The sequence below is a fragment of the Myotis daubentonii genome, chromosome 17 (genome assembly GCF_963259705.1).
Source record: "Myotis daubentonii chromosome 17, mMyoDau2.1, whole genome shotgun sequence".
NCBI classification, from domain to species: domain Eukaryota; kingdom Metazoa; phylum Chordata; class Mammalia; order Chiroptera; family Vespertilionidae; genus Myotis; species Myotis daubentonii.
In genome coordinates this window covers 40,488,995-40,513,841 of record NC_081856.1, presented here as the reverse complement: position 1 = coordinate 40,513,841, position 24,847 = coordinate 40,488,995, and the positions used below count along the sequence as shown (strand labels likewise).

Here is a 24,847-nt window from a genome sequence, read left to right as displayed (position 1 = left end):
GGCCCAGCCAGGGGGGCGGAGTCCGAGCCGCGGGGGTCACGTGACCGGAAGTCGTCGAGAAGAAGCGGAAGTAGCATGTGCTAGGGGAGGGGGCGGTACCCGGAACCCGGAGAGGAAAGGCTCGTGGAGTGGGCGAGCCCCCGGCAGCCAAGATGAAGGTGAAGATGCTGAGCCGGAACCCGGACAACTACGTCCGCGAAACCAAGTTGGACTTACAGAGAGGTGAGCCCGGTTCGCAGGGAGCCCGCGGCCTGAGTGTGGCCTCGCTTCCACGGAGGAGGGCTGGCGGGGAGCCCGGCGCTGTGGTCTCTTTCTCTCCCTGCCCCGCTTTCGCCAAGGCGACTCTTTACCGATCGGGCAGTGGCAGGACTGGGCCGCAGTTAACTCTCCTGAAGTCCTTTTTAAAAGAACTTGGCCTGTGGTCAGTGCGAAAGTTAGCTCCTTGAAGAATGCTTCCGCTCCTCTCCCCCCCCCCCCCCCCCCCAGTGCGGCTCCAAGATGGTTCTCAGGTTCCAGCTGTTGGAAAGTGCAACTTGAATGAGCCACAGTCGTGGATTGAAGGATTTAACAATTAAATTAAGGTTTCTTCAAACCTGACTGCTGCTCTAACTTCTGGCCACTTTGTTACTGAAAATTACCTACGTCTGGATGTAGGAAGAGATACAGGTGAAACAAAGCCATCCGTTTTCTCTCAGGAACAACTCCTGGAATTGGAAATGGTTAATGAAATTAATGAGTTTTTGTTTATCCGTCCTGGGCTCTTCCCCCATTAACATGCTGACTGCTTAGGAATTATATTGTTGCTCATGATGGCTAAGTGACAAGGGGCCAACCAAATGTCAACAGACTGTTGTAAGTGAAGATAATAAGTTCAAAGGCCTTAAGGCAGAAATGAACTTGGGGGTCATGTCATCAGAGTTTGTGAAAGGGAGAAGTGATGGAAATTGAGGCTGGAGCAATATTTCATTATTTTGGTTGAGTAATGAGATAGAGGCTATCAGTATACATATGAGCATTGCTAAGAAGTAAATATTCACAAGATGCTTACAGGTTAAGGAACAAGACAGGAATGTTTTGGATATGCATCAGGGTATGTCACTTGGATTTGACATCGTCTCTATTTCTTGAACCTGGTTTCATCTTTCTCTCTACTTTTGCCTTTCTCACAAGTAGTTTATATTTACTCTTACCAGTCTGAGTGCATTTTAGGTATTATCTTAATGCAGGAATGAGTGAATGACTGGCTAGTCATGGAATCTCAGTGTTAGGAGGTGATTAGTTATCTGATCTTGTTGTTGAAGTTCTTACTTATTTTCTGCTAGAGGCCTGGTGCATGAAATTGGTGCACGTGGTGGAGGGGGGGGGGCCCTTCAGCCAGGCCAAGGGACCCCAGCGGTGCACAATCAGGGCCGGGGAGGGACTGTGGGATGGCTCCAGGGTGTGTCCCGCCCATCTCACTCAGCCCTGATTGGCTGGACCTCAGCCACAAGCTAACCTAGCGGTCAGAGCTTCTGCCCCCTGGTGGTCCGTGCACGTCATAGTAACTGGTTGACCGGTCAACTGCCTGCCCCCTGGTGGTCAGTGCATGTCAGAGCAAGTGGTTGAGCGGCCTTAGCATATCATTAGCATATTACACTTTGATTGGTTGAACAGACAACTGGACACTTAGCATATTAGGCTTTTATTATATAGGATAGGATATATCTTCCTATTTTTTTATACTTCATGATGAAGGTGTTAACAGCAAAATGGAAAAGTAAATGTATTGGCTCTGTAAAACATAAGGAAGACATTTGTTACCTTTCTTTATTCTTTCATTCTTGTTTAGCTGTTATTTCCTTGCAAATTTTGTGCAGCATCCATATCCTATTTTGAGTATTTTTATTCATTGACCTGGAGTGGGCAGTGGAGAGCAGTTAGGAGGATCAGGTCAGCAGGGGATAGCAGATAGGGGGATCAGTCCGGCAGCAGAGAGCAGTTAGGGGGATCAGGCCATCTGGGGGGGAGAGCAGTTAGGAGGATCAGGCTGGCAGGCAGAGGCAGTTAGACGCGATCAGGCAGGCAGGGGTCCCAGATTGGAGAGGGTGCAGGCTGGGCTGAGGGACCTCCTCCCTACCCCCATGCATGAATTTCGTGCACCGGGCCTCTAGTATACATATACACTGAGTGGCCAGATTATTATGACCACCCCATCAGTACTTCATTGACACTTCCAAAAATACTGAATATTGAAAACTTCCTAAGCAAATACTCTCAAGGTTTTATTATTATTATTATTCGCATAACTAATTCACTTCATTGTACTGAGGGGGTGGTCATAATAATCTGACCACTCAGTGTATATGGTTGAGGGGGAGAGATCTGCTTAAAAACTCTGTTACTAATGAGTTTGAAGACTACCACTGTAGGGAGCTTTGAAAGTTTTGAGCATGGGAGCAACATGTAAAGGCCGTGTTTTAAAATGATAAATCTGGCGATAGTGTAAACTGCCACCAAATAGAGTCGAGATGATATTACAGTAATTCAAGTATAAAGTAATAAGGGCCAAAACTAAGTTACTAGAGGTAGGAAAAGAGAGGGAAGAATGAATAAGAAGTATTTCCAAGAGAGTTTGAGTAGGACTTTAAGTTTTGGCAAATTTCATCTTCGAGTGTGGAAGACGGAATACGTAAGAATGACTGATCTTTAAGACTGATTGAATGTTGGGATCAGCACTGGTGATGTAAGAAACTTCCACACCTGTAGAGAATTTTTATAAGAATTTATTTGAGCCAAACTGGCAATTGCCAGGAAGCAAAATTTCAGATGCTCTGGAGAATGACAGTTTTGCAGTTTCTTTTATGAGTTTGAACAAGATTTTGCGCTCTCTTGATGGTAGTTTATGCTTATTTCAAAGGTTTGTTAACCTAGATGCACAGAAACAGTGGACTGGGCTTGCTTAAGGCAAAGACGAACCTTTTACCAAAGAAGTTATGTCTGGGGTGTGGCTACACACCATGTCCTGCCCATGTGGGAATTTATGACCAGATCACCCTGTGGGTTTATCTTGTGTAGAATCTCTGTGTTTTTCCACAGGCCATTATTATCAGGGAGTCAAAAAGAAGTGACAGCAGCCTTGGCCAGTGTGGCGCAGTAGGTTGGAACATTGTTCCATGCACCAAAAGGTTCGATTCCTGGTCAGGGCACATAACCAAATTGCAGGTTTGATCCCTGGTGTGGTTGCATGTGGGAGGCAACTGATGGATGCTTCTCATATCTCTCTCTTTCTCTCTGTCTCCCCCTCCTCTTTTCCCTCATCCTCTGCCCCTCTCCCTCACTCCCTCCCCCCTCCCAAAGATACATCTACTTTAGACACTGAGGGTTTTTTAGACCTGTGAGCTTCAAATGATTTCCTAAGCATAATTATTAATTGAAACAGCCTGTTTGGCAGCATAGCACAATGGTTAAGAACATTGAGCCTGGAGCCAGACTTCCTTGGTTTGAATCCTGACTCCATCACTTCATAGGCAAGTTACCTCTCTGTGCCTCAGTTTCTCCATCTACACTAATAAAAGAGAAACATGCAAATTGGTGTCACTCTGCTACACCTACCAGCCAATCAGGGCGAGTATACAAATTAACCCAACAAAGATGGCGGCGGCCATGGAGCTGGAGGCTTGGGTTGCCCCGGCGATGGAGGAAGCCAAGCTTCCCACCTGCCCTGGCCGCCACTCAAGGGAGAGAACAACACGCAGGCACCGCCAGGAGCCTGAGAGATCAACACAGAGGGGCACCTGCTCCAAGCCTCCGTGATATGGCTGAGGTCTGAGCCTCTGTTGCCAGACTGTGGCTTAGGCCATCAGTAGGACATCCACTGAGGGCTCCCGGACTGTGAGAGGGGGCAGGCTAGGCTGAGGGACCCCCCCCCCCTCCAGTGCACGAATTTTGTGCACCGAGCCTCTAGTCTATATATAAAGTGGGAAATAGTAATAGAACCTAACCCATAGGGTGTTGTGGAGATTAAATGAGTTAATATAAGGTATTTGCAACAGTGCCTGACACATGGGAAACAAACATGGAAAGTGCTCAATAAATAGCTATAATCATAATCTCAACAGTGTATGCCTGACACTACAGTGATTAGCACTGGAGATTAATAATGTTCCCTGCCCCACAAGTTGCTTAGCGTTCAGTCGGGCAAACATTTATCATGCACTTGTTTTGTGTGTACAGGTGAAGAGTACAAGTGAAGGATGTAGTGGAAGCCCTGCCCCTGAAAGCTTACAACCAGTTGAAGGTGTACTAGGACATATAAAAGGGAAAATTATGTGTATATATAGGGTGTAGTTATTTTGCAAAATAAATGCATTCCATGATTTTTTGGCAATTTTGGAAAGGTTTCTGGACAAAAGGTCTTCCACTTTTGTATTCTTCACAGTGCCGGACATAGAACAGTGCCCCTAACAATGGCTTATTGCATAACAAATTGAATGCTTAGCTGAGGAAGGTCACGGAAATATTAAATGTGATTTGTTTTATTAAGAGGAGTCATTCTTATTTCAGTTCCAAGAAACTATGATCCTACCTTACATCCTTTTGAGGTCCCACGAGAATACGTAAGAGCTTTAAATGCTACCAAACTGGAACGGGTATTTGCAAAGCCATTCCTTGCTTCTCTGGATGGTCACCGAGATGGAGTCAATTGCTTGGCAAAGCACCCGAAGAGCCTGGCTACTGTCCTTTCTGGGGCATGTGATGGAGAGGCAAGTGTCACTCTAAACGTTGATATTTTAAGCTAAAAATGTTACAAATTTCTTCCTTTTGAGTTACTGTGGGTTTTCATTGGTTTTATTTCATTTTTATATGTTTTGTTTTCTTTTAATTTTCAGGATTGAATTAGTAATTTCAGTAGTTTTTTTATCTAAACCCAAGAAATTAAAAAATGTAGTAGGTTAAGTCTTAATTTCATAGTAAATAATAAAACATGTTTATAATAAAGATATTTCTGTGTGAGTTCTATTAATAACAGGATGTTATTAATGATTCAACACTTAATTACTTTTCACTCTGGTAAAGAAAGCTTTGAAACACTTTAAACTAGAATCAACAGAGTATTTAACAGATGGAAGGTTCAGCCTTTAGTATACTTACCATTAATCATTGCATTATTACAATCCGAGTTTTTGGTTTTAGCTATCTGATAGAATGACTCATAGCTTTTTTCAGTGTTGAATTTAATTTATTTTTCCTTGGAAAATTGTCCTGTGCCTGAACATTTTATTGAAATTACAATTTATTGAAATTTCCTGGTATATTTTATCATAGGTCAGAATTTGGAACTTGACCAAACGAAACTGTATCCGTACAATACAGGCACATGAAGGTTTTGTACGAGGAATATGTACACGTTTTTGTGGGAGTTCTTTTTTTACTGTAAGTATAATACAGTTACATTATTAACTCTTTTCAACATGTATAAGACTGATCTAATTGAGTATTTTCTAAGTTCATTTATTCCTTCCAAGGCTCTTTTGGAGTTTCACAATGCAAAATTACTTACTAAAACCTTGAAAAGTACTAGTTTTCTTTATGTAATCCACCCTTCCCAATGCTTTTTGATTTTTTAATAAATTACCTAATATAATAGTGAACTAATATCCTATAGAACACTGAGAAGTAGGATTAATGCAAGGTGAGGCTAGAAAGGTAGTTTATTTTGTTCTGGAGGATTTTCAGTGCTAGGGATGAGTAAGTTGTGTTGTGTCAGTTGAAAATCATTGAAGAAATAAATCATTGCATATGAGGGGAGGTAAGATATACATAACATAAAGTTTACCGTTGTAACCATTTTTAAGTGTACATTTCAGTGGACTTAAGTATGTCACATCACTGTGCAATAATCACCACTATCCTTATCCAGAATTTTTTCACCCAAACCAGGTCATATTATGCATTTTGTTTTATAACTTGTTTCATCTAACATCTTGAACATTATCTGCCACACACCCAAGTCTAAGTTACCATAGTTTCTTGTCTCGGTCTAGGCTAAGGTGCCAACATTTCTACCATCAGTATTTCTTTGCCATCTGTACATTTATGAGCACAGTGATAAAGCAAATGATGACTTAACTAACATTATGAAAATAGTTTTGACCTCACGGATCTCTGAAAAATTCTCAGGGTCCTTTAGAGGTCTGTAGTCCAGTTTGAAAACCACTAACATAAATAGTTTCTGGAGTTTTGTGTCAGGCATAGAAGGACTTGATTCATGCCAAGATTACAAAAAGATCTTCTCTCTAGATTTTTATGTGTTTTCATTTTTCACATTTAAAAGTATGTGGAATTTGCCCAGCTCACTGTGGCTCAGTGGTTGAGCATTGATCCATGAAACAAGAAGTTACTGGATCAATTCCTGGTCAAGGCACATGCCCAGGTTGTGGGCTGGTGGCAGCTGGTCCATGTTTCTCTCCGATCGATGTTTCTATCTCTCTATCTCTCTCCCTTTCCCCTCTCTAAAAATAGATAAAAACAGCCCTGGCTGGTTTGGCTCACTGGATAGAGCATCGGCCTGGGGACTGGGGGGTCCCGGGTTCGATTCCGGTCAAGGGCATGTACCTTGGTTGCGGGCACATCCCCAGTGGGAGGTGTGCAGGAGGCAGCTAATTGATGTTTCTCTCTCATCGATGTTTCTAACTCTCTAGCCCTCTCCCTTCCTCTCTGTAAAAAATCAATAAAATACATAAAAAAGTTAAAAAAAATAAAAATAGATAAAAACATAATTTAAAATAAAAACATAATAAATAAATAAAATATGTAGAATTTTCTTTGTATATCAGGCATCAGATTAGTTCAAATTTTTAAATGGTCACCCTGATATCTAATATCATTTTATTAGAATCTATTTTTCTCTGTAATTTGAAATGCCATCCTATTGCAATATGCATTCTTGCATTTATGTGTGACCTAACTTTGTTCCTCTCATTTTATTTTGCTCTACTCATACAATTTTATTTTTAATTTATGTGCTATTTATGTTTGTTACACATCTTTATTTAGTATAACAAGGTGATATAAATGCATCAGTAATTACAATAGTGGCCAAATATTGTATGTTATTTTTAAAACTAGGGATGTTTATAGTTTGATGTATATGTTGGCAAGTTTAAAAGTTATAAATGTTCATTATCATCACCATAATAAATATTTTTAGGTTGGCGATGACAAAACTGTGAAGCAGTGGAAAATGGATGGACCAGGCTTTGGAGAAGAGGAAGAGCCATTGCATACAATATTAGGAAAGGTACAAAAATAAGTTGACCCATACTTTGTCTAATATAATTCTTCCTTTTTCAAATTATTTCATAATTTTAATTTCCAAAAAAGGTGTAAATAAGAAATTAAAGATATTAGGCTGTAATAAGTAACCTATTTTAAGCAATATCTAATGGATTGTGGTCTTTTGCAGTTAAAGAATATGAATAGTTCTTCAGTGTTCATTGTGAGAGGGGAGCAGGCCTAAGCCGGCCGGCCGACATCCCTGAGGGGGTCCCAGACTGCGAGAAGGTGCAGGCAGGGCTGAGGGACCCTCCATCCCCCAGTGCACGACTGTCGTGCATTGGGCCTCTAGTTGTCAATAATGCCTGAAACAAAATTGGTTTTATAGTTGTAAAATGCTTTTCCTCTAAATTCCAAAAGACTTTTGAAATATTTAGTCTTACTCCTTCTTCTGTGGTGTGGGCAATTCTATAATTGTGGGAACATTTGTAAGCCTTGCTTTCATGAATAGAAAATAATTAGAAATCTGCAGATGCCGCTAAGTTCTTAAAAGCTTAAAGTATTGGATAAATATTTCCCTCTAATTTGCTTTCAAGCGATTTTTGCCATGAAGTACAAAGGCAGACTTTAATCTGGACCTGAATAGATTTATCACATATTTTAAGTGGATAATATCAAATTTATGAGATTGTATTGCTGTTAACAATATTAGTACCCACCCTCACTGATTTCATTTTTCTCTCTAAATTTTAATCTGGTTGTTGGTATCTGTGTTTCTGTCCTAGGAGTCAGTACTTTATGTGGAATGAAGTTTTTTAGAAATTACCTTTCTATTTCATTAGCTCCTTCAATACCCAATGATGATTTTAAAATTGCTTCAGTGATATATTTTCAAACTTAACTAAATGCATCCCATGTTAACTTTTTTCTTTATTCCCAGAATGTGTGATAAAGACACATCACTCCTTATGGTACTGTCTTTTCCTTTAAGTAAGGGCTGCAAAGAAGTTTCTTTGTGAACAGGGATTTTTCTAAAAAAAAAAAAAAAGAGAGAGGGTAGATAAATATATTTTAAAAATTATTCTGTAGACACGACCTATCTGTAACAATCTCTTTGCTTTTAAAGACAGTGTATACAGGAATTGATCATCACTGGAAAGAAGGAATTTTTGCCACATGTGGACAGCAAGTAGACATTTGGGATGAACAGAAAACCAGTCCTATATGTTCAATGACCTGGGGATTTGACAGTATAAGTAGTGTCAAATTTAATCCAATTGAGGTAATGTTTCTTTTTTGAAATATTTTTTGCTTATTGTTTCCTTATTAATATTTCAGCTCTGTGTAGGAAACTTTTAAACATGTGATATAATATTTTCTGAGTTTTGATTATGTTTCTGGCATTTGGTCAACTTTCCAGATTATATCTCAGTTCTAACACCTTTGATCAGATCTCAACACATTTGCCTGCAGTCTAGTCCCAGATAATAGTATTTAGCACCGTTAGAGGAGGTGTGTTCATGGGGTTCGAATTCAAGCAAGTGCTGTACTGTGACAATTCAGTTTTCTTAGACTTTCAACACTTATCTACCACAGATTACATCATTGTACCTTTAGGAAAATGTGAATTATTTTATTTTTTACCTATTATTTTTTTATGGTTAGACAATCATGTATTTTACAGAGTGGTCCCCCTGATATTTCAAGTACCCTCCCCCCCGCCGCCCCCCGCCTCCCCGCCCGTACATAGCTATTACAAAGTATTTTTTTTCCTCCATTGACCTCTCCCCAGCCACTCCCACACCCCCCAGCACATGCCCTCATCCCCCTAGTGTCTTTGTCCATTGGTAATGCTTATATGCATGCATACAAGTCCTTTGGTTGATGTCTTATCCCACCCTCCTCCCCTGCCTACCCTCTGAGGTTTGACAATCAGTTTGATGCTTCTCTGTCTCTGAATCTATTTTTGTTCATTGGTTTATGTTGTTCTCTATATTCCACAAATGAATGAGATCATGTGATATTTATCTTTCTCTGACTGGCTTATTTCACTTAGCATAATGCTCTCTAGGTCCACCTATGCTGTTGTAAATGGTAAGAGTTCCTTCTTTTTTACAGCCACGTAGTATTCCATTGTGTAGCTGTACCACAGTTTTTTTAATCCATTCGTCTGCTGATGGGCACTTAGGCTGTTTCCAAATCTTAGCTATGGTAAATTGTGCTGCTATGAACATAGAGGTATATATATCTTTTCTGATTGGTGTTTCTGGTTTCTTGGGATATATTCCTGGAAGTGGGATTGATGGGTCAAGTGGGAGTTCCATTTTTAATTTTTTGAGGAAACTCCATACTGTTCTCCACAGTGGCTGCACCAGTCTGCATTCCCACCAGCAGTGCACGAGGGTCCTTTTTTCTCCACATCCTCGCCAGCACTTGTCGTTGGTTGATTTGTTGATGATAATTTTTATTAACTCTCTTAGAGGTTAGAAGGAGGAGAATTGAGCATTATTTTCTTTAATTATTTGTAATTAAATAAGCACCAGTGCTTCATAATAATATGTTAGATATTGTGCTGCATGATAATTAGTTATGTTTTTCTTTTCTAAAAGTATGAATTGTGATTCCTGATTCCTTCCAGGCCTAAGGGAAGAGTTGGGGATTGGCTGTCACTTACTGTCAGGTCCAAATTTTGGAAAGGAGACTACCCTGAAGGCTAAACTAGCTCTTGGACTCCAGAGCTTTCACGGAGCCTTTTCTGAATATTAACAGTAGGTGCATCGGTAGAGATGCTTTTTCCTATAGAAGGACAAGGAAATTGCTTTCTTTGTAAGCTGATTTTTGAAGTTATTAAGAGAGTACCATATTAGATAGTGTGAGAGAAAGTCCTGATATGCAAGTTTTACTAGTACACTCTCAGAGACCCACAGTTGGCAAAAGGAGGGTAGAAAGGCCAAGTCAGAGCAGCAAGGCATACAAATGGCTTGAGATGCTGCCCTGTGGTGTGAGCTTGCCTTGTGGTGCTGCTGAGAAGTCAGTCAGAGACCCCCCTGCCCCAGGGCGTACCTAGTGCCGACATGCCTTTGCACCTGCCTTTGACCTTGTACAATCCAGGGCTTTCTCTACATTTGTATATTTTTAAAATAAGATTAATTCTATCTTCCAGTGTATTTCACAGGTTTGTTGTCAATGTACAATGTGATAATGTATGTGAATATTTTTAAGAGGTGTTATCCAAGTTGAAGATGGTGATGTTACTACTTTTTTTTTTTTTTAAAGGAACAGGCAGGTATTGATTCTCTGAGGGAGGATCTTTTGCTTCTGTGTTTTGGTGAACATCTGTGTCAGAAGAACTGATGACACTTCTAAAATTATAATTATTAGCCATGACCTACGACCACGACCATGTTTTTCAGATTTGTCTGTATAATACTCTGTTCAGCTGTGTGTGGGGTTTTTTATTTTATTTTATTTTTTTAACCTCATGAACTGACCTAGTGGTAAAAGCAAATGATGTACATGCCTCTTATCCTGTATTAAACTTAATGGAAAGGGCATGTTGCTGGGAACAAATGGAGTGTATTTGTCTCCTCCGGTTATTAATAAATTCTCAGTTAAAATATTGAAGCCTAGAATTCTCCTAAAGCCAAAAGTTTATACTGAGCATTACCCCATTTACAGTGTGAAAGTCAGTTTTCAGTCCAGGTAGAACTTCTGCTTTGCTCAGATCAAAGTCTATATTTATCAGTGGAACCTGGTCAGACCTTGAGAAGGCATAATGAGACACCAAGAAAGGTTGAGAGGAGTCACTAACTAGGAGAAAGTCTCAGAGAGGAAGTGATGTAAAAGGAATGTTTTGGAGGTCATGATGTGTTTTCTTTGAACTTTGTACACACATGCAGTAGGAGCTGGCCTTACAGATATTTAGTAAATAAGTCTTGTTCTTTTTAACACTTGCTCTATGAAGCAATTAGTAGGCAGAAGCCAAGAGTTCTTGGCGTCAGGAACCCTGAGTGAGGAGGAATGGTGCTACAAAGGGTGGGGTTCGGGGCTCCATTGGTAGCTACAGGGCTTATTTTCACCAAATGCCAAAGGTTGTGTAAGTACCTTGTACATTTATAACTGACTTACAAGTGAATATTTGAAACATCGTGAAACAGTTAAACAAAAGATAGGCCTAATTTATACGGAGAGCTAATATACCTGAGGACATGTTTAACTACTAATCAACACTAATAAAAGAGAAAAATGGTAATTGGCGTACGAGCTACGCTTTTCATTGGCTAATCAGGGCTATATGCAAATTAACTGCCAACTAAGATTGGCAGTTAACTGCCAACAAGATGGCAGTTAATTTGCATATGTAGGCACAGTGCAGGGAGGCGAAAGGGAAAAGAGGAAGAAGCCCCCTGCCACTGACAGTGATTGGAAACCCAGGGGGGAGCTAAGAGCTGGGGGGCAGGGCAAAGGCGGCCCCAGGGCCGCCTTTGCCCTGCCCCCCAGCCATGATCGGAGAATCAGGTGCCTTTTCCGCCCTGGCCAGTGATAGCAGGAAGTAGGGGTGGAGCCAGCGATGGGAGCTGGGCACGGTCGAAGCTGGCAGTCCCAGGAGCTAGGGGCCCCTTGCCTGGGCCTAAAGCGAAGCCCACGATCGCGGGGCCGCTGCAGCTGTGGGTCCCCGCTGCCCAGGCCGGACGCCTAGGCCAGAGGCGTCAGGCCTGGGCAAGGGGCCGATCCTGCGATTGGAGGGTGATGGGGGTCAACTCCTGAGGGCTCCCAGTATGTGAGAGGGGGCAGGCTGGGCTGAGGGACACTCCCCCCCCCACACACACACCCAGTGCACGAATTTCGTGCACCGGGCCCCTAGTAAAGTAATAATTTACATAATTAGAAAATAGTGTCATGCAGATATTAACTCTTAAATGACACTGCCTAGTGTTGCAGTTACCGTAACATTGACATATTTCCACATGGCAGTGTATATTGGTACAACTCTCCGAAAGCGATTAGCCATAAATTTTTTAAATGCTTTTTGATTCAGTAATGCCTCTACTGAAATTTTATCCTTAGAAAAGCTAAGTGTGTAAAAGCGTTTATTGAAGGGTCATTTATAATACTGAAAAATAGAAACAGGTCTAAGTGAATCATGGATAAATAAAATATGTTCTGTTATAAAACAGAATACAGAATTATATATATGTTATCACTGGCATCTAAAATATATACATGGATTTTTACAATGAAAATATTTAGGTTGCTGAGATTATGAGTGATTCATCATATCCTCTTAAAGTGGACTTTAATGTTATAACTTTGTATCCTAAACATGAACATTAAGTATAATTAAATGATTTGTTCACTGAATGGACATGGTTTGCTGCCAAGACTGGCTTTTAACTGGTGATTGTTGTACTTATTTTTAGACATTTCTCTTGGGAAGTTGTGCTTCCGACAGGAATATAGTACTATATGATATGAGGCAAGCTACTCCTCTGAAGAAGGTAAGTTTCAGCTTGTCTTCAGCTTTACACAATTGTTAATGCGTTCCTTGGTAAATTGAGCTACAAAATAAGGAGTAAATGTATCTTCGTTGTTTTAAAAAATTCTTTTTCGTTGAGATGTTATTAGAACCCAAAGTGGCATTCTCTCACCTCCCTATACTTTTTAGAGACCCTTATTTCCCCTAGGGACTGTAACCTAGCTGTCTTTGTGTCTTCCATAATACCAAAACATTTTAGACATCTAGTTAATACTTATTAAGTTGAAAGTTCTTTAATTGAAAGTATTGCATCTCTTTATTTCAGGCCCCATGATTACTATATGACACTCACAGTATTTTATTCCAGAAAGTTTTATAACTAATTTACATAACCAGCTTTATTTGTTTAGTTACAGGCTGACAGGTACTAGTTTGGCATTTTATTTAGACAAACATTATCCTGTTCAAGGTGACAGATTTCCCAATGGTGCAAAGTAGTCATTTCAGGAGTTAGATACCGAAGCTGATAGAACCTCAGGCTAACTCTAACGGGAGAGAAATATTGTCAGTAAAGAGAAGAGTGCCAGTATAAAAATTGTGAGCATACAGGAAGGGATAGACATCATTGATGTACCATGAGTTCATCGTCATAGTCCACATGTAGAAAAATGCTTTTAATATTTTTGTTGTTTCTTAGTCATTTTTATAACATGTAGTAAATGTAGAAATATAAGAAGTAGAGTATATTCATTGACGTTTGAACTTGGTAAGTGTGGTAACCTTTCCAAAGTACCACTTTGATCATTTCTCTCATTCATGTATTGTAGTGGGAAGATCCTACATGAACTTGTGTTTTAGACTTTAAACAGTAACTTAATCTGTGTTTCTTCTGTAATATGGTGATATTAGTAACAACACAGCACATTGGTAAGAATAAAACATGATACTTTAAGCAGTTAGCAGAGGCTAACTTGAAGTACTAGTTAAATAAGTAGTAGTTTCTGCCCCCTCTGCCCTTGTATTCTCAATGTTTGGATGGTGTTCTGTTACTTTTAGGGTTAAGACAAGAGCTGTTGCCTGGCTTTCAAAACTGTCCAAAATCTGGTCTCAGTATATATTCTATTTATGTATTTGTTTCAGTTCGTAAGGACATACAAATAGGATTTGTCACATGCAGGTCACCTTGATGGATGCAGAGATGCTATTTCTATTGTTTCTTTGTTCTATCTACTAGACTCCCAGTATTTCTCTCATCTTTTCTGTCCTAAATGTATAGTTCTCAATCAGATGGTATTTCCCCACCAGGTATATTTTTGGAAATGTGGGAGGGGCATTTTAGAGACTGCTAGTGGCATTTAGTGGGCAGGTGCCTGAGAGGCTAAACATCCTACAGTGGGCAGTCACACACAGCAAAAGATTTTCCTACTCAAAATGTTCCTGTGGACAAGCTCTATAATATACGGCTCTTCACAGGTTAGCTTCAATCATGTCTCATTTTCCTGATTAAAATATAAGTTATTTGAGGTGAAGAGACTATTTATTAAACATTTGTATATTTTTCAATATTTACATCTCTGCCTGTGTGTTCAAGAAGCAATTATTGGTTGATTTCTTTTCCTATTACACCAATTTGAGTACCTACATAATAGGTATTTACTAATTAATGTAAATATTTGCTTAAATTAATGAAAAAAGGGAAGGAGATGAAATTGGGACATGTATTCATTTTGGAGGGAATTGATTTCATAGTAATAGGTTAGGGTATGCTTCCTTTTTCAGGTCATCTTAGATATGAGAACAAATACAATTTGTTGGAACCCTATGGAAGCCTTCATTTTTACTGCAGCAAATGAAGATTACAAGTAAGTTTTCCTTTTTTAAAAACTTACTTATTTCTATCAGAAACGGCTCATTTGTATGTCTTACTAATAAAATATGTTTCCTACATAGTATTCCCCTCTCTCTCTTTCTCTCTCTCTCTATCCTATCTAATAAAAGACAAAAAGGGTAATTGACCATACCTCTGCTACACTTCCCATTGGCTAATCAGGGCGGTATGCAAATTAACTGCCAACTAAGATGGTGGCCGGCAGCCACGCAGCTGAAGTGAGCAGGAGGCTTGCTTGCTCCAGTGATGGAGGAAGCCAAGGTTCCCCACCTGCCGCAGTCCAGCTCTGAGCTCCGTAAGCAACAAAGTTTCAATTATAGAAGCTAAACAAACCCCAGATACCTGCTTTCAGCAGGCCATGGCCTCAGAGCTGGGAGCGAGCAGAAGCCGGCTCTGAGCTCCAGTGACGGCAACGAAGTTTCAATTATAGAAGGTAAACAAACCCCAGAATTAAAAAAAAGAAAAAAGAAAAAAAGGAGAGGCTGGGAGCTTCAGTTGCCAGCCAGCCTGAAAACAGCCCTCAGCCCCTCACCCAGACTGACCAGGCACCCCAGTGGGTACCCCCACCCTAGAGGGGGTGTGGCCAGCCTGAAAACAGCCATCAGCCCCTCATCCAGGCTGGCCAGGCACCCCAGTGGGGACCCCACCATGAAGAGGGTGTGACCAGCTGCAAACAGCCATCAGCCCCTCACCCAGGCTGGCCAGGCACCCAAGCAGGACCCCCACCCTGATCCGGAACACCCTTCAGGGCAAACCAGCCGGCCCCCACCCGTGCACCAGGCCTCTGTCCTATATAGTAAAAGGGTAATATGCAAACTGACCCTAGCAGCAGAAAGACTGGGAATGACTGGTCACTATGACACACACTGACCACCAGGGGGCAGATGCTCAATGCAGGAGCTGCCCTCTGGTGGTCAGTGCGCTCCCACATTGGGGAGCTCTGCTCAGCCACAAGCCAGGCTGATGGCTGCCAGTACAGCGGTGGTGGTGGGAGCCTCTCCTGCCTCCTCAGCAGCACTAAGGATGTCCGACTGCAGCTTAGGTCTGCTCCCCGCTGGCAAGTGGACATCCCCTGAGGGCTGCCGGGCTGCCAGAGGGATGTCTGATTGCCAGCTTCGGCCCAATTCCCCGGGGAGCAGGCCTAAGCCAGCAGGTGGTCATCCCCTGAGGGGTCCCAGACTGTGAGAGGGCACAGGCCAGGCTGAGGGAACCCCCCCCCTCCCCCCGCAAAGTGCACAAATTTTTGTGCACTGGACCTCTAGTATATGTATGTATGTGTGTGTATATATATATATATATATATATATATTATCTGCCTACAAAACCAAAAATGTCTATCTGTCCCTTTACAGAAAAAGTTGGCTGATCTCTGAGTGACTGAACCATACATGTTTTAATAGAAACTAAAATTATCTGCCTATATATATATATATATATATATATATATATATATATACTATATATATACCAAATTGGAAAAGAGCTTTGTAGAAAGTAATTGCAGTTTTCAAAATGATGCAGAAAAGGATAATAAACTAAGACCTGTGGACCAAATTTTATCTGCTGCCTATTTTTATAAAGTTTTGTAGGAATACTAGAGACCTGGTGCACAAATTTGTGCATGGGTGGGGTCCCTCAGCCTGGCCAGTGATTGGGGCCAATGGGGCTGATCAGGGCCAGCTGGCTTGGGGTGGGGGGGGGCAGGGGGGTCCGCCAGAGGGGAAGAGACTGCAGGAGGTTAGCCGGCAATCTCGGCCAGGCCGGCTGGGGGCAGGGACTGTGGGAGGTTGGCCAGTCATGGGGGGAGGGACGAAGGGGGGGGGGTTGACTGTGGGAGCACACTGACCACCAGAGGGAAGCTCCTGCGTTGAGTGTCTGCCCCCTGGTGGTCAGTGCATCATTATAGCGACCCGTTGTCCTATTGTCATGGTCGCTTTGGCCTTTATGTATATAGATAGCCACATCCTTTATGTACTGAATATGGCTGCTTTTGTGCTATCATGCCTAAGTCAAGTAGTTGCAACAGAGACTGTGTAGCCCACAAAACCGAAAATGTCTGTCTGTCCCTTTACAGAAAAAGTTGGCTGATGTCTGAGTGACTGAACCATACATGTTTTAATAGAAACTAAAATTACCTGCCTACGAAATTTGTAGCTCTTCAGATAGCTGGTACTCATATAGTCATCAGCTGTCACTGTTACTTCAGTAAGACAAAAGGGAAAATACAATTTTAGTCTTTACCTTGCAGATATGTAATTCTGTGACTCCATGTAAAGGTTCATCTAGATGGAATTTTATAATTCCTTGTATATTGCTTTAAAACTTGAAGCATTTCACATTGGCTCTTTTATTGTATCTTTGTAGTATCTCTGTAGAGTGGGTAGGACATATATGTAGTGCAATGCATATGGTAGATTCTTCCTGCCCCGCGCGCGCGTGCGTGTGTGAACGTGGAAGCTCATCATTGAGCTGAACTTTAGATCTTCTGCATTTAAATTCTTTGTTTTTTCTACTATTTGTGAACACTCAGAAGTAGGAATTATTACATGATGTTTCACTGGTACCAAGTAAAAACATGTATTTTGACTTTCTGTACTAAAAAGAAGCTCACTTGGACTCTCATTAACTAGCGATACCAAAGCAAATTAAATGAAACCCTTTTGGCCTTTATTGACATTTTGAAATTAAATGGCCTGGTTTTAGTTAAAGGCGATGAAAGCATGTCTTGTGTACCCAACTTTATTAAGGCTTCTAAAGTGTGTTCTAATTGGCTATTTTGTCAAAATGAGTACAGAATACAAAACTGGTATTCTTGGGGAATTGAATCAGAGTTACATGATGTCAATATGTCTTAGTATTGGTGATGTTTATCTTGATCACTTAAAGTGGTATCTGCCAGATTTCTCCATTATAAAGTTACTCTTTTTTCATTTTGTAATTAATACATATCTTTGGGGAGATAATTTTGGGGACATAATTATGTGGCTATCCTATTTCTCCTCAAACTTTTGCTCACTAATCTTAGCATCTTAGGAACTTGGTCACAGTGATACTCTGTGACTATTGTCCATTGTACATATTGGCTTATTTGAAGTACTCGTTATTCTTTTAGCTAGTCATGAAGAATTTTTAAACTTTGACAATCATGGAGTTATTATTTTTACCAGTTTTGCACAAAGCATAGTTTTCTAATTTTAGTATACTCCTTAAAAAGCTGTGCTCACTCATATATATCACTGACTGGAGAATAAATTGGTGCAACTTTGTTAGAAATGATATGTCATCTCAAAAGCCTTAAAAATGCTCATGCCTTTGGACTTAATAATCCTACTTACTTTCACTAGTGTCTCTTACTCTTAGTACTGCATATGCTGCTTTATAGAAGTTTGTATCAAATAATTTAAATCCTTTTACAGCTTATATACTTTCGATATGCGCGCACTGGACACTCCTGTGATGGTGCACATGGATCACGTGTCTGCGGTGCTGGACGTGGATTATTCTCCCACCGGGAAAGAGTTTGTGTCTGCTAGTTTTGATAAATCTATTCGAATCTTTCCTGTGGACAAAAGTAGAAGCAGGTATGTTGCCACCAATAAGCCCCCTATTTTTATTTTATTTTTCCTTGTCTTGACCATTGTTTATCTTTGTTTAAAGGTTGGTTGTGTTATATGATGGGGCTCACACCCTGGTATTGTGCCTTGGAGCAACAACTTTCACTGCATCGTCTATGGGCAAGACATCAGCCTGCTGGCAGTTCCTTTCATTAAACAGAATATTTATATAACTTGTTGATATAAAATTTTAGAATTATTTTTAAATGTTTTATAGTAAACTTTTACAAATAAAAACTATTTTTTAGAGCAATTTTAGGTTTATAACAAAATTGAGAGGGTGGTACAGAGAATTTCTACATACCCCTTACCTCATATATGCACGGCCTCCCCCATTGTCAACATGATTCACCAGAATGGTACATTTATTACCAAGGTGAGCCTACCTTGACACATCATAGTCACCTCAAATCTATAGTTTACCTTCGGGTTTACTCTTGGTGTTGTACATTGTATGGGTTTGAACAGATGTGTAAAATGATATGTCTCCATCATTATACCAAAATATTAAACTTTAAAAAGTTTTTGATTTGATAGTAAAGAACTTAGATAAGCTTTAGGTAAGAACTTAGATATTTGATAGGTAAGAACTTAGATGCCATTTTAAGGTTTTTGTGGATGTTTTAAATATGTTTTTATTGAATTCAAAGAGAGGGAGAGACAGAAAAATCAATGATGAGAGAGAATCATTGATCGGCTGCCTCCTGCATGCCCCACACTGGGGATCGAGCCTGCCACTTGGGCATGTGCCCTGGGAATTGAACCATGGCCTCCTGGTTCATAGGTCGATGATCAACCACTGAACTATGCTGGTTGGGTGAACAGGTTGGTTTTAATGTTTACCGAAGTGTGATTGAATTTCCTAATATTTACATTCATTAGGTGGCTGGGAGGGTGGAGGGGGAACAGCTTGTTAAATATGTAGAGATTATTCCTGGCCGATGTGGCTCAGTTGGTTGAGCGCTGACCTATGCACCCAAAGGTTGCTGGTTTAATTCAAGTCAGGGCACATTCCTATGTTGCGGGCTCGATCTCCAGTAAGGTGTGTGCAGTAGGCAGCCGATCGATATTTTTCTCCCCCCCCCCCCTTCCTTCCTCTCTCTAAAATCAATAAAAACTTTTTTTAAAAAAATATAGAGGCTATAAGAATTGAGTCTTGTAAAAGCAGAGCATTGAGAGGATTAAAAAAAGCAATCTAATCTATTTTCTTTTTAATAGGATGTTCTTTCTAACCATTTCCCCATTTTTAGAAGTAATTTTATTATGGTTTATGTACATGTTCATTCAAGAGCTCAAAGCCTATCTGTTAAGAACAGTGTAAAAGACTAGTTTTGTGAGTGTACTTCAGGGATGCCTTTATAGATGGGAACTCTATTTGATTTGGTCATCATGTGTATGTTTTCTCTCACTGGGCAGTTTGCTGAGCTTCTTTCTTTCCGCTCAAGTAGTCTGCATTTTGAATAATTTTTAATCCATATGTGGAAAGTTTATTTCTCCAGAAGTCTCATCTTTTTATTTTTTCTGACTTGTCTTTTGCTTTTTAATGCTCTTCTTCACACTTCCCAATATAGTATCTTCTGTGGCTTCACTTAGCGTATTTCACAGCCTTTCCAAATAGGTATGATATTTGACAGCTTTGTTCATTGAATTATTCTTACCTCAACTCATCAGATACTTCTATAGCCCTCCCTTTTCACACATGTCAAATCAACTCTCACTTCAGTTAATTAAGCTTTTTAAACAGTTTGACCAAAACATAAATCGTGTATTAGAATCAACATAGCAGAATGTGCTCTTTGAATCCATTGCATTTATTTTGTTTTCCTGAGAAATAAAAAAAGAAAAGTATGATGATTGACCAGAATTGATTTGGAGGGTGGTGGAGGCTTTTTAAACAACAATCCATTTCTTATTGTTAAAACATTTTTCAGCTTCAACATATTTTATTTGTCTTATATGACTTCCATTATTTTATGAACTTTTCTGAGCATCTAGTTTTACTTAGTTTGTTTATATTTTTCTTATTGCACTGTAACTTCTTGAAGACAGGAAAAATTTTCAGTTCCCCAGCACTTAGCATAGAATCTTGTTTGGTTCAAATGAATTTGAATTTCTCTTATACTAGTATTCTCTTAGGACTCAAAAATGGTATTCTGATACTTGCTAGGCAGTGGTTCCAGAAAATCTGTACCAAAATCCTAGGGGTTTTAACTTAATTCCTCTTCTACAGGGAAGTATATCACACTAAGAGAATGCAACATGTTATCTGTGTAAAATGGACTTCTGACAGCAAGTACATTATGTGTGGATCTGATGAAATGAACATTCGTCTATGGAAAGCTAATGCTTCTGAAAAATTGGGTGTGGTAAGAGACCCCACTCTCTTTCATTGTCAAGTAAAGCTAGTTTCTAATTTTATTGGATATCATATTGTAAAGAGAATTTATTTGAAATGCGTTAGGTATTTTGATCACATTGGCATAATCGTAGTAATAAAAAGAAATGCTGTCACCAAAACGGACAAGGCTGTATAGAGATTTGCCTTTTTTCATGTTAAAGGCATCTTCAGAGGCCTTTGTCAAATCAAGTGTTTGATAATGTTTGAGCCTTCTTGATTCTTTATGTCTCCCTTGAGGTAGGGAGAGAAGATTTAGGGACTGGAAGCACACAACTTAGAACACCTATTTCTTCTGATGGTTACCTGGCAGATTAAAGGCTGCAGGTCCCTTTGAGGTCTTTTAACATTAAAGACACAGTGAAACACATAACTTTGAAAAAGCTTCAGACTTTAAAAAAGATTCAATGGAAATATAACAAATATCATTGGCTAGCTACCTCTGGGTTATGGGGTTATGGCTATTTTTGTTTGGTTTTGATGTTTCTCTAAATGTCTCATGTTTCATCTAAGAAACATACAGAGTATTTATATCAGAAACACATTAAGTTTAAGAAGGAAAGGTTAAGGGTGAGTTATTTTCTGCCTAGCCCTGGTAGGAAAATCACAAGATGATAAGCAGTAATTAAAGACTATTCTATTTTAGGTTTAATGATTGCTAAGTATTATACTCTAGGTTTCAATTCATTATTAAATGTTCCTCTAAATCTTATCATCCTTAATATTGTTAAACAAAGACTAGTTATCACAGAATGGAACACTTATTCCTTTCTGTTCAGTAGTTGTTTCTACAGGAAAAAAACACCCGCATGATTAATGTAAGTGGTTGGTTGTATGTCTAGCTCAGTGGTCCACATAATCCTGATCCCTAAACTGCTGTTTTCACTTGATGGCATTTGTCTACATTGTAGGCATGCAGTCTAAAAGGAAATTCAGTGCTTGCGAATTACTATTAACATAACCTTGCAATTGGCAGTTTTGGTTGCATATCATAAAAGTGTAGTTTTGGGGGAAATTTTTGGATCCCCCCCCCAGCTTTGTTATACTGAAGCAAAACAAAGAACACACCATTTATTAAAATATCAAAATGCATTTTTTTCAGCTTACATCACGAGAAAAGACAGCCAAAGATTATAACCAGAAGTTGAAGGAGAAATTTCAGTATCATCCTCATATAAAACGTATCGCTCGTCACCGCCATCTACCGAAATCGATCTACAGCCAGATTCAAGAACAGCGCGTCATGAAAGAAGCTCGCCGACGGAAGTATGTTCTGGGGCATTTGACTTTTTCTAATTCACCTCCCACCCCCAATATCGTGAAAAACAAACAAAAACCTGCCTTTCAAGGGAACAGTTCATGTGCATTAGAAATATTTTTGATATATTTTTTTTCCTAATAAAAAGGGGGAGCAACAGTCATATAAGATTGTGAGAATTTCTAATACCTATTTTTGAGAATATGTTTAAAGGGCAGATAATGAAAATGACTTTTATCAAAATAAGAAAATTCTTCTGCTCATACTAGAGGACTGTTATAAAGAGACAATGTCTTTAAAAATTATTTCTAATGTAGCTACAATTAAGAGATATTGTGTATTTTCAAAGATAAAGAATACCAAGAACTCATAGTGCACATTTCATAAATAAAAATTTTTTCTAATATGCTTCATCATAACATCTGGAATCTAACTTTTTGACTCTAACACAGAACTCATCACTATTTCCTGTAGAATATTCTTCTCTTTGCAGTTCTTGAATTCATGCAAAGTATTATAGAAATTCTACAATGGAGCTCTTTTTTTAAAAAATTGTACTAAACAAAAGATTATTTTTCTGTCTTTGGGTAGATACTGGGCTTGAGTTTAAATATTTTAACAATTCTGCACATTTTTTAACTTATAAAGGACACTGATTAGTAATAAGAGAAATAGCAAGTACTTAGGATAACAAAAGTTTATTTTTTAGCTATTTTTTACTAATCCATGTGAAAACCTTTTTTTTTCAATAAGTGGTTTTCCAGTGAAAGAAAATGTTTTGTGATTTTTCTGAGGAAGTTCTATTTGTTTTGGTTTTGTTTTGTTTTTTTAAATTTATTGCTTAAAGTATTACAAAGGGTATTACATATGTGTCCAAGAAAGTTCTATTTGTTTAAGTTTCTCATAAACTTGCTTATATTTTATATATTTTGTCTTATTTTCAGGGAAGTGAATCGTCTCAAGCATAGCAAGCCTGGATCTGTGCCGATTGTGTCAGAGAAGAAGAAGCACGTAGTGGCAGTTGTGAAATAATATTTGGTATTCCTGACAATACTGGCTTATAATTATTTGTTACATTTTGATTTGTAAACTCTACAAATAAAAATACAGTTAATCCTTGAACAATGTGGGTTAGAACTGGCCGGATCCACTTATATGCAGATTTTTTTCAATTAATATACAGTTGTTTCTAAATATTCCCGGGTTGTACATCCATGCATTCAACCAACCTTAGATCAAAACAGTATTTTCTACTTGAGGTTGGGAATCCGTGAATGTGGAGAGCCGACCAAAGTTATATGTGGACTGCTCATGGGTTCACCACCCCAACCCCCACGTTGTTCAAGGGGTCAGGTGTACTAGCTCTAGTATAACAGATGGGTTAGTTATATTTGTAGAGCTTTACCATTGCTCATTTTAGCTAACCTAAAAAATTATCATCAAAGGTGGCCTGGTTGATAAAACTATGCAACATTTGATCCTTGATCTGCTTTCTTATTTCCCTGAAGAATACAGAGTATTTGCAAACTAACTTATTTTTTCTGTTAGAAATTGCAAATATAATTTTACTTTTTTTGATCTATTATTGTAGACACTGTGCATTTAAATTTACATTTAAGACCAAACATCTCCCGTATTATCTTTAATATTACTTTGAATAATGATTGCAACGTTTCTTGTTAGGATTTTGCATAACATGTAGAAGAATTAGTACATTTTTCAATTTAATTTATTTTCTGTACTTTATATTTGGCTTTTTGAAGCTTTCAAGATCAGCCTGCATTTATGTAACTTTCTTAAATGATAATAATTATAATTATGGTCAAGTCACAGTAATAAAACATCCTTTTTCTCAGAATTGTAACTTTGATCTATTCCTGCTAAATTATTTCTCTTCAGTCTCACTAAGACATCAATAGTTCTGTGTGACATGTTGGGTTTTTGTGTTTTTAAATCATCAGCTTAGTAAACTCTTATTATAGGTATCTATACTAATAAAAGAGTAATATGCTAATTAGCCAGGAGACCTTCCGGACAAAGCCATGGTGGTGGGGCTGAGGCAGAGGTGGTTAGGGGCAATCAGGCTGGCAGGGGAGAGCAGTTAGGGGGATCAGGCTGGCAGGGGAGGGCAGTTGGGGGCAATCAGGCCGGCAGGGGAAGGCAGTTGGGGGCAATCAGGCTGATGGGAGGGCAATTGGGGGTGATCAGGCTGGCGGAGGGGAAGGGAGTTGGGGGCGATCAGGCCGGCAGGTAGAGTGGTTAGGGGCAATCAGGCAGGCAGGTGAGTGGTTAGGAGCCAGTGGTCCAGGATTGCGAGAGGGATTTCCGACTGCGGGATTGGGCCTAAACCGGCAGTCAGACATCCCCTGAGGGATCCCGGATTAGAAAGAGTGCAGGCCGGGCTGAGGGACACCCCTTCCCACCCCCACCCCGCGTGCATGAATTTCGTGCACCAAGCCTCTAGTATATACGTGTATATATAAACCTAAATTTTAGGGAGTTTTAAGTGGAGAAGACATTTAAAAATCCAAAGGAAAAATGTTATTTAAGGATACATATATTTCTAGTATAAATATGAAGGAATGCACAGGGATGTAAAGATCAAAATGTGGAGGGTGGGAGGAGGATGCAGTTAAGGTGGGATACACAAGAGACTTCAGCTCGTGGCAAGGTTTATGTCTTAAGCTCTGTGTTCATTCTATTATTTTTTATGCTTCTTGTATATCTTAAATATTTCATCATCTTTCATAAGGCTAAGAGATCTTTTAATCCTTATGCTCTATTGTAGGCTTCAAATTACTTAACTTTCAAGGTGAACCGAGTTCTCTTGTGAACCTATACTGCTATTTGGGTGTGGTTTCAAAGAAAATATGCAAATGCTGATCCATAAACATGAGCATGAATGCAAATACTGATCCATAACATGAGCGTGTGTTTGAGTCCTTTAAAAATATGCCTAAAC

General features: G+C 39.4%; 1 protein-coding gene across 1 annotated transcript; it reads left to right on the top strand.

The window, feature by feature from the left end:
* The first annotated feature begins 60 nt into the window (after positions 1 to 60).
* DCAF13 (DDB1 and CUL4 associated factor 13) lies at positions 61 to 23,749 on the top strand. The gene is made up of 11 exons (XM_059671995.1): positions 61 to 222; positions 4,543 to 4,742; positions 5,305 to 5,412; positions 7,190 to 7,279; positions 8,381 to 8,536; positions 12,675 to 12,752; positions 14,510 to 14,592; positions 18,035 to 18,199; positions 20,463 to 20,598; positions 21,730 to 21,893; positions 22,830 to 23,749. The coding sequence occupies exons 1-11, from the start codon at positions 153 to 155 to the stop codon at positions 22,915 to 22,917; spliced, it is 1,338 nt and encodes a 445-aa protein (XP_059527978.1). The 5' UTR covers positions 61 to 152; the 3' UTR covers positions 22,918 to 23,749.
* The last annotated feature ends 1,098 nt before the right edge of the window (positions 23,750 to 24,847 follow it).